Source organism: Tricharina praecox (assembly GCF_024521635.1).
Source record: "Tricharina praecox strain CBS 144465 chromosome Unknown BZA05scaffold_38, whole genome shotgun sequence".
NCBI lineage: Eukaryota > Fungi > Ascomycota > Pezizomycetes > Pezizales > Pyronemataceae > Tricharina > Tricharina praecox.
Genome location: NW_026250440.1, coordinates 123692 through 136119, shown reverse-complemented (window position 1 = coordinate 136119; position 12428 = coordinate 123692). Strand labels below are relative to the sequence as shown.

The following is a 12428-nucleotide window of genomic DNA, read 5'->3' as shown; positions in this document are numbered from 1 at the left end:
AAAAGGCGGAATACGGGGGAGAGAGGCGAGGGGGAAGCAGGAGGAGCGGGCATGCAGGTCCATACCGGTCTTTACTGTCAATTTTCATACCCTTCTCAACGCGAGCTAATTTGATGGCGATATGTACGGACTTCGGACGTTTCCCGAGTGAGCGCTCGTGAAGCAGACTTTTTGCCATGAATGTTCAATGGACCCTTCGTCGTCCGAAGCTCGGGTATGTACCTATGTAGCTCGTGCACTAAGCTGTGAGTGAACGAGAGATAGGTAGCGACCTGCGAAAAGTCTGGTGCACGAGGGGACAGCGATGGGCCAACCTACATAGAGCTTCAGAACCCAAATCACAAGTTCTCACTCATTTGGTAAACATTTATGTGGCACTTCGGGTTCGGGACAAGCAGGTACGGTCATAGAACGATGAACACACGGCTGAGCGGACAGAAAGGCCTCAACCGAATCAACCATTCTTATACTCAGCCTTGCCTCATGAGTCATGCCGCTCGAGGAAAGAGGCTTCTCGCTGCGTATGTAGGTGTCAGGACTCAGGAGTGAAACAATGCCGACTAGGTCGGGAGATCGGAGAACATGGTATTAGTGAGTGTTAAACCCCTCCGATTCCCGTTTTCCCGTCTGTACATAATTGCGATGCTATGATCTATCTTGCTAGCTGTAACTCATCCCTGCCGCTTCCTCAAGATTGGCCTTTTACCATCAAAAGGGCACACTGCAGGGGAACGCGTGAATGATAACTTATAACTATCGGCATGACTTTCGCACATCATCAGTGATCAAAGCATCATGCTTCTGGAAGAGGATTGCTTCTGTCTTAAGTCCAATCTGTGCAGGCACTGCAGCTGAGGTATTTGCAACTGATCGAACTGTCGATGATGGAGCGAGCGGCGTTGATACGTCTTATCCGCCGATGAGGCTGCCCAACCGATAGCATCGCCGGTGGAAACATATTTCGGAGACACCCGAGGGCCGAGAGGGAAGGCCTGCGGTTCGCTGTGTGTCAGTCACAAGTGTTTGATCTTCATCCGTATGTTACCGGTAACCGCACGACATCCCCCTCTTTGAGCAATCTGAGCAATCTGAGCATAGGGAATTGGAGACCGACTCCGTAGCCTAACTACGGGCTGAACCACCCACACCTCGTGACACTGAGACGGATGAGGGATGAGGGATGGAAGAAGGTTGAGAGGAAGGAAGAGGAAAGGGAAAGCGGAGAAGAGAGGGGCGGGGTTTGGAAGAGAGGGAAGCGTCCCGTCGCGGGCTGATAAAGCTCGCGGTAGGGGCGGTGTCTGAACTCTGGGTAACCGTCTTGATTGGCGGGAATAGGGACTTCAGGCCGTAAAAGGTTTAAGGCACGCAAACCCCACAGAAAGGATTCAGAAAACCTTCAAACGAAGGGAGAGAGGGCAGGTGGGAAGAGCGGGTGAGTCAGCCTGTAGGGAAGAGAGGAGAGGTGGAAAGTGGCGGACATGCAGGCCCATTTCAGTCTTTACCGTGTAGGTATCTACATTTCTGGGACAGGCCGGGGTGGAGGGCAGGGAAAGCTACATCGGGCCGGGTCGCTCGGTGACAGTTGGGTTGGACAGTGGCGTGGAAACGGGGGGTGTGTACGGGTTGATATTACCATGATCTCGAAAGGTCGCATGCAATTAATGATTAAACAAAAAAGAACCACATCCCCCTCGTTTCCGCCCTGCTCTTCGTGCTCTTGCAGTGGGTTGGCGGCATCTTCTTCATCCTCCGTTTGTCACCGAACTACCCAGAGTAGTAGGTGAACGGGGGCGAGGAGCTGATTCTCAGCTGAAAGAGTCGTATTGCACGGTACGCAGCAAGAGAGAGATCTTCCTGTTTTATTTCGCATGCAGCCTATCTAGAAGGTACGCGGCAAGAAACCTAGCTCATGGAAACGAGATAGTTGTGATGAGCCATCCATAGTGATCCACCGCGGGGGAAAAAAAGCACTCATCCAAGTTGATCTAACCGAGGAAGCGTGCGCGGATATATACTGAGACATGAATCTGGAGCTGAAAGGGAGCGGGCCAGATGACCTGCGGCGATGTAATCGACGGGTGTGAGGATCGCTTAAGTGCGGAGTTGATGCAATGCAGGGCATATCCCGTTAGCGGGTATGCAGACCCGGTTAGATAGACAGCCATTGACCAACCACGTTTCATGGTCCGTTCATCGCGGCATTATGTATCCCCTTCGCTTAAAAAAACACAGCGTAGGATCACATGGAGATTGCTAGCGGTGAGGCACGTAAGCTATCGTCTGTAGGATTCAGCTGTGGACTGTAAATAAACAGCTTTTATCTGTAGGCTTCAGCTGTGGACCGTACATAAACAGCAATGCATGCAGCTAGAACCTAAACCGCTGGAACCTGCACCGCTGAAACATACATAGCTGCTACGAGCTCAGCCTGTCGAGCTGAGCTGCGGCAATCCGGCATTGCAACTAACTACGGTAGTTACTTTCTCCAGTGCATGTTGGCGACTGGGGATTACTTGGTACGGTGGTTGAAGATCGATGAGAGGGAGGAGCGAACACCGCTCATGAACTCCGCAGCTTGCCGTATATAAAACCATCCCCAAAAGCACCCGTCCATAGCAGCTCTCATCTCCATCTCGCAAGTCCAACTTTTTGATCTCTCCACAAGTCTACAGATCGATCCGCCCGCACCACCACCCCCACCATGTCCGGCCTCAACAAAAGCATTTTAGATGACATCCGCAACGACGACGACATCGAAAAGGAGTTCCCAGGACTCGGATTCGCCCTCGCACACGCCCCGATTAGTGTGACTCCTCCCCCTCCCAAGTGGTCCGCACCGCCGCCTCCTGGTCCCCACGATGGGTACGACCATATAGCGCCGCCATCCTATTATATCCCTGAGCCAAAAACCCCCGAGGAGTTCATGCGCGATGTTTTGCGATCGCTGCAAGACCAGCCGGAATACCAGAAGGCCCGGGAGGAGCTCAGCGACCCCTTGCGGGACCAGTTGGACCAATTTGTGTACGGAACACCGCTGTCGGAGCTCGTGGGTTCCAAAACGACGGAAACTTTCGAAATTCCCGTTAGTGGGGTTTCTCGCAGCCATTTCGAACACCTCGAACACGCCAGCATGATGACAGTGTCGAAGAAGCTTCGTGGGGATGCCGTTGCTATCAGTGTTCGTCACGTTTAAACCTACCCACCCCCTCCTGGATAGTGATTCTGATATCTCCTTCAGGCTGCTGAGGACGTCGCATTTGCCAATTGGGGAAAAAACGGTTTCCAACACGCCGAAAGACACCTACGTGCCCAAAAAGGTGTCCGAGGTGCAGTCCATCGTCCGCGCCGCCAAAGCTCAAGGGAAGAGGGTGCGCGCGGCGGGCTATCGCCACACGTGGTCAAACATGTATTCCGAGAACGACCAGGTCCTCATCTCGATGCTGAATCTGGGCCTCGTCAACACGCTCCCCAATCCCGAGTCAATCCAGGCAACCCCGAATTATGGCGACAACGAATTCAAGACAATCGAGCTGGCGGTCAACCCGACGGACCCTAATAAGGCTCTGGTAAGACTCGGCGCCGCCGTCACTAATGAGGACTTTAGGCGTTGGGTGGTGCAGTGGGGCGAGTGGACTCTTGCACTCAATGTCATCATGGTCGAGTTAGTGATTCCGTTCCCTTTGAAAAGCTCTTCATGTTTTTTGTTATTACTTAGTACTTACTATGACGCGGCAGAATCACATTCGGAGGATCCAACGCCCCCATCTGCCACGGCGCGGGTATCCAGAACAAGACGTTGAGCGACCTCGTGCGCCAGATAGAGTACATCGACGCGAACGGCGAGAAACAGGTCCTCTCCGACCCGGAGCTCTTGAAGGTTGCTTCTGGCTGTTTCGGGCTTCTGGGTAACTACACCCCGCCGTGCCATCGTACTGGGTAGTAGTCATACAGTGCTGACCAAGACCACCGTAGGCATCGTAACGTATGTCACCCTAGAGGTCGACAAGTTGACCTATGCGATGATCAAGCCAGCGCGACGGGATTTGATACTGGCCATTCCCCCTCCGGACAAATACGTGTTCCCCCCAAAAGGCTGCGAAGAGCTTCAGAAAAGGCTTGCCAAGTATAAGCCGGAACAACTATCCGCTGCCCGCGAGCAGTTCATCCGTGATGCCGAGGATAACTATTACTGCGAGGTATGCAAAACATTTGAAGCCACCGGCGCAATAACTTACTTATCGTGCTGCCTTAGTGGTTTTGGTTTCCATACCAAAAGGAAGCCTTTTTGAACATCTGGTAGGAGTAGCCTCCATAAGATCTAGGCAATTAGCTTGTACTTACTTTTTTCTCTTGATATTCTCCAGGAATAACACCTCCGACTCTTCTGGCTGCGTGGACTACCCCGGCTCTGTCGAAACCTTTATCCAGTGGTCATCCTCTTGGGCCGGCGAAGTCATGAACCAAAGCCGTGTGTTCCGCTGGCTTTCGCCCAGAAAACAGGCTTTCATCATGGGTAAGAAGACTCCAGAGGCCCGATTGAGCCCAGGAAGAAAGACATTCCTGGTATTAGTTTACATAGCAAGCTAATCGATGCTCTCAAGGAACGATGGCCATGGCGACGCTGCCGCGCAAGAATGTCAAAACGCAACTAATCAACGCCCTGCACTTCCGGCGCGGAGTAAGCCAGCGCTTCACCATTTCCCCCTCCATTCCTCCGCAGCAACATACTGACATGTTGGGTTCGCCTGCGCGCACAAAAGATCCAAAACATGCGAGTGGGCGACTTCGAAGTCGAGATCCCGATTCCATCGGTGGCGGGGGACGCCACGCACACCAAGCGCGACTGGACGGCTGTGCAGCGGGCATGGTGGGACGGGATCTGCGCGATGTACGTTGACTCCACGAACGTATCTGCGCGGATCGCGCTCGAGATGCGGGTGATGGCGGACTCTTCGGTCGTGATGGCGCCGCAGCGCGGGAACACCCTCGGCACAGCGTCGATCGAGGTCATCACCAATATGCCCGCCGTCGAGGATAAGAAGAAGATCTGGGACGGCTTCAAACAGACCGTGGCAAATGTGTGGACGGGCTATAAGGGCCCCGACGGTGAGAAGCTGAATGTTCGCCCGCATTGGGCGAAGGAATGGTACGTTTGCAGCGTGCACTTCTTTTGGCTTTTGACCGATGGTCTACTGTAACTGGCGGAGTCGCGTTGCTTTGCTGAACACTCACTGCGTGCGCAGGGAGACTACGAAGGTCGATGGAAAGGACTGGGTCGACCATATGAAGGAGGTCTCGTACAAAGACGAGATCGTCGAGTTCAAGCGGTCGCTCGCGGAGATCGGAGACAAGCAGGGGTGGAAGTTGGAGGACTTGAAGGCGACGTTCTCGACGCCGTTGCTGGATCGTCTCATCTTCGATTAGGAGGCCGAGGAACATGCGGCGGGTGCGGGGAGTACTTGAGTTTTTGAGCTAGCTCGAGCGAGCTCTCTCAGTCTTGCTCTCCCGTAGATATCAGTTAGTGAGAGTGAATCTCAGAGTACTGCCGGAAAGCGATAGGCGATGAGCTAAAATGCATTCCGGAACCCGGATAGTGATGGCCACGAACTGGTTCACGCACCCGAGTGACTGATAGTGATGTGGTGTGCGAGGTTGTCAACACGTCATTTTTTTGCACCATTTTTCTGTACTGATCGCAGTGCTGAGCGGAGACGGAGACTCCACACCGAGCCAGTGATCTGGGCCATGGATAGAGAAGAGGATAAAATGTGCGCCTTTGGGTTAGCACTATGAACTTTGCTGAAGGAGAGGAAAAAGAAGAGCGGCTGTGTAACCTCAACAAGGATATTCACTCCAATACCGGTAACATGTGTCTAGCTAGCTGAATTGGTTCTCCTCCTCTTCGATGCGGCATCATCCTCCACTCCTGCTAACGACGACAAAATATCGACATACTGAACACCCGTGATCATCTCATTTGTTCAAGATCGAATACTAGAATCTAGATGGTGCTACTGCCGGAGACGGGAGAGTACTCTCCACTTCCATTGATGTTATCATATAATGTTCAGCAACATTTATTTACTGTACGTATGATACTACGACCCCGCCCCAGGAGCCTAGAACCTCCTCTTCACCCCCATCCAACTCTCTACGTTATACACCTCCTAGACCAACCTACACTCATCCAATGCCCACTCGCTGACAACGCCAATCACAAACAGAAAACGATCATCTTTCCTCGTCCTCTCGCATACAGCCAGAGCAACAATGAAAGACGGAATTTTGTTCGCATCAACTGGAGGCAGTGTAATACCAGTGACACAGTGGGAGCCGACATGCACAAGCACAGCGGCCAGCTCCCTAACTTCAAAAATAAGATTAATATAAGAACCGATATGTAATCGGCTTCCAGATATTAAACTGAAAAGAACAGATACTACACTTGATCTAAGCCAAAAGGCTGTAGAAGGAAAATTGTTAGTAGGATATTCGGTGATGCTGAATGTTGGGGGCGAGGAAGACGTACCAAAGAGAGCTAAAGAGAAAAGAAGAGGAGCGGGGGGGAACGGGTCATTATATAGTTGTTGGAGAGGCACTAGCCTCGTCGAGCTTTCGCCGTTCGAGCTTTCGCCGCTGCTAGGGCGCAGGGCTGAGGTCTGGGCTTTTGTTTCGCCGCTGCTCCCGATCGTAACGTCTGTCTTTCGATCCCGCCGATCACGCCTTGTGCACCATCGGAGCCGGGAGGGGTCCTTTGCTCACTAACAGCTGCTTCGACATAATCCATCCGACCTACCTTGTATGTAGGTCATGTCATACAGTACGCATCTCGTTCACTCCGGACCCGAGTTCGGCACACTGCAACCAGCGCCCTCTCCTCTCCTCTCTCCACACCTGGGGTACATTATATATCACTCGTTAAAGAGCTGTTCGTGGATTGGTTGGGGAAATGGTGAAAGGTGTACGGGTGAGGGGGCGGAGCGAGCGGTGGGGGCGGACGTGGCGGGGGAACGATCGTTTTCCTAGCTCTGCCTCTGTTTGGTGCGCTCACATATTGTCGGGAATGGTCAGAGCGGAGGGCAGGGGAAGCCACATCGGGCCGCCTGATGAAAGTTGGGTTGGCCAGTGGCGTGGAAACGGGGGGATGCACGGGTAGACGATATTGGCATGATCTAGATAGGTCGCATGCAATCAATGAATGAAAAAAAAAAGGTGAAAGGTGTACCCAGGCCTAGGCGGAATCATGGGAGATGGGATGCCACACCGAGCCAGTGATCCCACTGATCCCAACGACGACAACATACATCTTAAACTTCGTGATCATCTCATTCCTTCAAGATCGAATACTAGATAGTGCTGTTGCCGGAGACTCGAGAACACTCTCGGCTTCACCATCGTATTGCTGTGATGCGCTGCTAGGTGCATAGTTTGACGATACATTGTTCAGCAACATCTATTTATAGTGCACGTGATACTATGTCCCTGCCCCAGGAGCCTTGAACCTCCTCTTCACCCCCGTCCAACTCTCTACGTTATACTCCTCCTGGACCTTCCTACACCCTGCCAACGCCCACTCGCTGACGCCAATCATAAACGAGCTCTCGAACATGAACGCCATACTCCCGGCGCCGACCTTTTGCGGCTTCAGTTCGCACTCACTCGCCCTCTCCGCCGTGCCAGCATCTGGCCCATGTCCGGCCATCACGTTATGCAAACTCGCCCCACCTGGTACGAATCCACCGGATGTTTTAGCATCGTAGTCGCCGTCGATCAACCCCATAAACTCGCTCATACAATTCCTATGGAACCATGGCGGGCGGAACGTATCCTCGCCGACCAACCACCTCGGCGGGAAAATGACAAAATCCGCTACCGCGGTCCCGGGAACCGCCGACTGCACCGTCAACACGGTGAAGATGCTCGGGTCCGGATGGTCGTAGGAAATACTGCCGATGGTGTTGAACCTTCCCAGGTCGTACTTGAACGGGTAGTAGTTTCCATGCCACGCCACCACATCGAACGGACTGTGGTTCTGCGAAGCACGGAACAGCTTCCCGTTGAACTTCGCCATGATGGTGTGCGTCGCGGTGGAGTCGATGTACGCTGCAGTCGGGATCTGGAAGTCCCTCGCATTGGCCAGGCCATTGCTACCGATCGGCCCCAGCTCGGGGAGCTCAAAGTGTCCCGTCGTCCATGTCTCGAGGATGTACCCCCTCGCCCCCTCGCTCTCGCGCGGCTCGTGCAGCGCAACATTGTACCGGATTCCCCGCGGCACGACGAGAATCTCCATCGGCCGTACCAACAGTCGCCCGAGCTCCGTGCGCACGTCTAGAGTTCCCGCCTGCGGGACTATCAACATGTCCCCGTCGGCGCTGTAGAACGCCTCGGTGTCGGGCATGCTGCGGCCGCAGGTGTAGACGTAGATGCCCAAGCCGTTCTTTGTTGGGATGTCGCCTGCGGACCCGAGGAGTCGCAGGCCGCTGATAAACGTGGCGGAATCATCGACGTCGAAAGGGTCCCAGCGGAGCTGATTGGGGATTTGCCGGCATTCTGCTTCGAGGGCGTTGGGGGACTCGCAGATGGTGAAGGGGATGTGCGAGGCCGATGGAAGGATTCGGTACAGCCAGGTTTGCTTGTTGAGATGGCGAGGCGCGGTGAAGGCACTGCCAGAGAGCTTTTCGGCGTAAAGGCCGTAGGGTGGCTTCTGCGGGCTGTTCCGCGCGGTGGGAAGGGAGTGCGGGATCGATTCGGACTCGAAGTGCGAGCTGAGGCCGTGATGGTAGGTGTGTGGATCTGGAATCAAGAAGTCGGTCATTGCGGCGTTGGCAAGATATCCCGGCTTTGCAGAGCGGTGAGGGTAAGTGGAAGATATTTATCAAGATACGGTATGAATGTAAATGCTGTGTTCGGGAGCCATTGGGGAGCTGTTGTCGTACGTCATGACATCCGCCGCCAGCCGATGCAGGCCGCAAGCCGCAAGGTACACCCGGAGTCATCCCGTGAGTCGTTCCCTTGGCAGAACCCGGGTGTCTGCTCTAAAGTAGAGAGTCGAGGGAGACAAGGGAGAGGACCGACACCCACCGACATTCGATGAAAGGGCATTGCCAGAATATTTGAATAATAGAGAGTTTGCGCTTTGCATCTAGACGCAAAAACCAGGCTGTGACCCAGTTTTCTTGGCGCTCTGGACCCGGAAATTTGCGTTTTGTCCAGACGCAAATCCAGCCTTCCACCAATAACCACCAATAACCACCATGAACCGTCGTCGCGTCCCATATTCACCGTCAACGAGAATTAGAATGCCGTCATGCTCAAATTGTGCATAGGATATTGCTTGGAACCCAGAAAAAAAGAGTCGGATGCCACCCAAAGACCGAAAGGATAAGGTTGGATAGGCACGCTTCCAGATGAAAATTGGAAAGCCAAAAAGACGTGAAATCAATGAACTCGCGATACGGCTGGATTTACTATAAGAAGTATACGCAGAAAATCGAATTGAAGAACCCCAACGAGACGTGTTGCTGCCTTAGTTGGCACACCGTTGATCTGTCGATCTTTTGAGCAACTGCGCAAACTCTCTAGACGAACTCACAACGATTAAGTGAAACCCAGGCTAAATTTGCGTCTAGACGCAAAGCGCAAACTCTCTATTATTGTTGCACGGAGAAAGCGGTGGGCTAGGAAGTATACGGACAGGCGGAGGTCTTGGTTCAGGCAGGGGTGCAGCCTCACGAGTGAATTTCATCTGTTTCTTCGAATTCTACACGATTGTCCAGTAGTTAGTTGATTGACATCACTACCCTTCCTTCACGCTTTCCAGTGAGTCAGTCGTACATTGTCATCACGAAAGTTGTGGTGGTGGTATGATAGGTACCGTATCTACTGGTTGATAAGGACAGGCGCTAAGAGGTTGGAATAAACTTGCCGAATGGTGGCGGCGCCAGAGTGGCGAATACATATCAGTTTCTGCTTCGGTTATATACAGACCAAACAATACCGTGCTATTTACATTCATAATTCCCGCCGAGTTCACACTATCTCGACATTACTACATCAAATAGTGGTCTGAATGACTTCAGCCACTACGGTAGGGTACCTAGGGCAGCTAGTTGTACTATGCCGAACTCAGGTCCAGAGTGAACAAAATGCGTACTGTATGCAGTGATCTACAGAGGAAGTAAGGTATGTATAGCGCATAGGTCGAACGCATCATGTTGAAACAGAAACAGAAAAACCAAAGGACCCCTTTGACAGTGCACGAGGCGAGATCGGCGGGACCGAAAGACAGCCAGAAGATCACATTACGATCGCGAACAGCCAAATACCGAACGGCGAAACCAAAGCACAGCCCTTAGCCCTAAGACCTATGAAGCAGCAGCCACACACCGACGAGGCTAGTGCCCCTCCAACAACTATATAACGCCCCGTTTCCCCCTCTCCTCTTCTTTTCTCTTTAGCTCTCTTTGGTACGTCTCCCCCATCCCCCAACATTCAGCATCGAATATCTTGCTAACAGTCCCCCTTCTACAGCCTTTTGGCTTAGATCAAGTGTAGTATCTGTTCTTTTCAGTTTAATATCTGAAATCCGATTATATATCGGTTCTAATATTAATCTTATTTTTGAAGTCCGGGAGCTGGCCGCTGTGCTTGCGCATGTCGACTCCCACTGTGCCACTGGTATTGCACTGCCTCCAGTTGATGCGAACAAAAACTACGTCTACGGTCTACGTCTTTCGTTGTCGCCCTGGCTATTTGCGAGGGATGAAGGAAGATGGTCAAGTCAGAGGTCACTGAGAGGTGTGCTGTGGCTGACATGTTCAGTGCATACTACCTACCTAACTGCCCATTACGGTGGAGAGAGACCTTCACTTGACTTCAACCACTACGGCACTCTATTTAACACACAGATGAATCGTCACAAAGCTACGTTGAGCGATCTTCATGGTCGTTCACTCGCGTGGATCTCGATTGTTTGTGGTTTCGATATTTGGCAGAAACTACGCAGCTACGCTCAGTGGATGGATGCATCACATTCCGAGGGTCTCGACTAGACATGCGAAATATAAAGAACAGAGCACGACGGGAGGAGCACGGTGCGATAAGTACTCCGCATATATACTGTATGTAGTGTACATACAACCACCTTCCACCACTCCCGCCACCACCCAATCCCCTTAACTGAATACAGTACTCCGGCTTCATCCGGCCTCGTGGTGCTCAACCGACATAGATATTGCCAATACCCTATCGGGTACCCGTCAGTTTTCTGTACATCCACCTACTTCCGCCCACCTCTACCCAGGAATTCAAGAACCTACCATAACCGGATGCGCCTCTCCATTATGAATCTGCAGGGGATACCTGGTAGTATTATACGCAGAAACAGCAACAAGCTCATCACCCACGGCAACCGTTCCAAAATCCGCGCACAGCCCCGAGTTCGAGATATGCTGCATCGTTGCGCCTCCGGCGGCGGCGCCATGGCCGGCGTGTCCGCTGCCCTCAGCCTCCTGGTACGCAGACGTCATCCCGTACAGCTGCTCAGAATTGCAGATCTGCTGCCCGTTCTTGTAGAAGGTTACGCGCACGCCGCCGTCGTGAACGTGTCCGTCTGCTAGCAGCAGCGTGCCGGAAACGGTAGACTTCCACGCGGGAGAGCGCAGCTCGTAATACCCTTCTTTTGCCGCTACGTCACTAGTGCCGCAGCCGGTTGCGTCGAGCCTGGAGGGACGGTTAGTGTGTAGCTACCGATGGGGAGGAGGGGTGGGCGGCGCTGCACTGCTCACCAGATCAACGGCGAATCCTTGTATCCCAGATCGGTCACGTATTCGTAGGTCATGGTGAGGTACAGCGTCTTCGACTCGGCAGCCTCGTTCATGAGTTCGACGATCAGGGACATGCGATCTGCCGCGCCGATGAAGACGCCGTTCTTCGACTTGCTGTTCAGACGCTTGACGGTGCGCTCGTTGCCAGAGGCAAAGATTCGTCGTGGCATCAGGCCCAAGCTGCCGCCACAGACGACGTCCGCCTTTCCTGTCGACCGCGAGTACATCACCATGTGGTGCAGCCAGGCGCCGGTGTCTGGGAGCGCTGTCAGTGGTGTATTTGGTGCACCAGGCTGCATAGCACGTACCAATATTCGCCTCAGTCCCGTCTTCGTACTCGAGCCCAGCTTCCATAGCCACAAGGTAGCAGTTCGAGCACGGCTGCGGAACCGAAACGTAGCGGTTTGGGAGCTCAGCACCAGCCTAGACAGCACAACTGTCAACCAACCGTACGCCACACACACACACACACACACACACACACACACACACACACACACACACACACACACACACACTCCTCGTCATTCATACATACCGCCAATGTCCACGGTCCAAGCCGCTGCTTGGTAACCTTCCCGCCCGCAGTCTTCGCCGTAGTCC

The 12428-nt window shown here is 53.1% G+C and overlaps 3 protein-coding genes across 3 annotated transcripts; 1 reads left to right on the top strand and 2 right to left on the bottom strand.

The window, feature by feature from the left end:
• Positions 1 to 2875: 2875 nt before the first annotated feature.
• BZA05DRAFT_192266 (uncharacterized protein) lies at positions 2876 to 5471 on the top strand. Its single transcript, XM_051479428.1, has 9 exons — positions 2876 to 3178; positions 3239 to 3661; positions 3736 to 3905; positions 3973 to 4196; positions 4253 to 4296; positions 4365 to 4513; positions 4602 to 4678; positions 4761 to 5146; positions 5244 to 5471. The coding sequence occupies exons 1-9, from the start codon at positions 3162 to 3164 to the stop codon at positions 5422 to 5424; spliced, it is 1671 nt and encodes a 556-aa protein (XP_051335193.1). The 5' UTR covers positions 2876 to 3161; the 3' UTR covers positions 5425 to 5471.
• A 1846-nt stretch (positions 5472 to 7317) lies between these two features.
• BZA05DRAFT_412034 (putative homogentisate 1,2-dioxygenase) lies at positions 7318 to 8998 on the bottom strand. The gene has a single exon (XM_051485057.1). The coding sequence runs from the start codon at positions 8813 to 8815 to the stop codon at positions 7475 to 7477; it is 1341 nt and encodes a 446-aa protein (XP_051335192.1). The 5' UTR covers positions 8816 to 8998; the 3' UTR covers positions 7318 to 7474.
• A 2144-nt stretch (positions 8999 to 11142) lies between these two features.
• On the bottom strand, positions 11143 to 12209 carry BZA05DRAFT_412032 (uncharacterized protein). Its single transcript, XM_051485056.1, has 4 exons — positions 12134 to 12209; positions 11787 to 12081; positions 11319 to 11721; positions 11143 to 11244 (listed from the first exon to the last, which is right to left on the bottom strand). The coding sequence occupies exons 1-4, from the start codon at positions 12177 to 12179 to the stop codon at positions 11218 to 11220; spliced, it is 771 nt and encodes a 256-aa protein (XP_051335191.1). The 5' UTR covers positions 12180 to 12209; the 3' UTR covers positions 11143 to 11217.
• Positions 12210 to 12428: the final 219 nt, after the last annotated feature.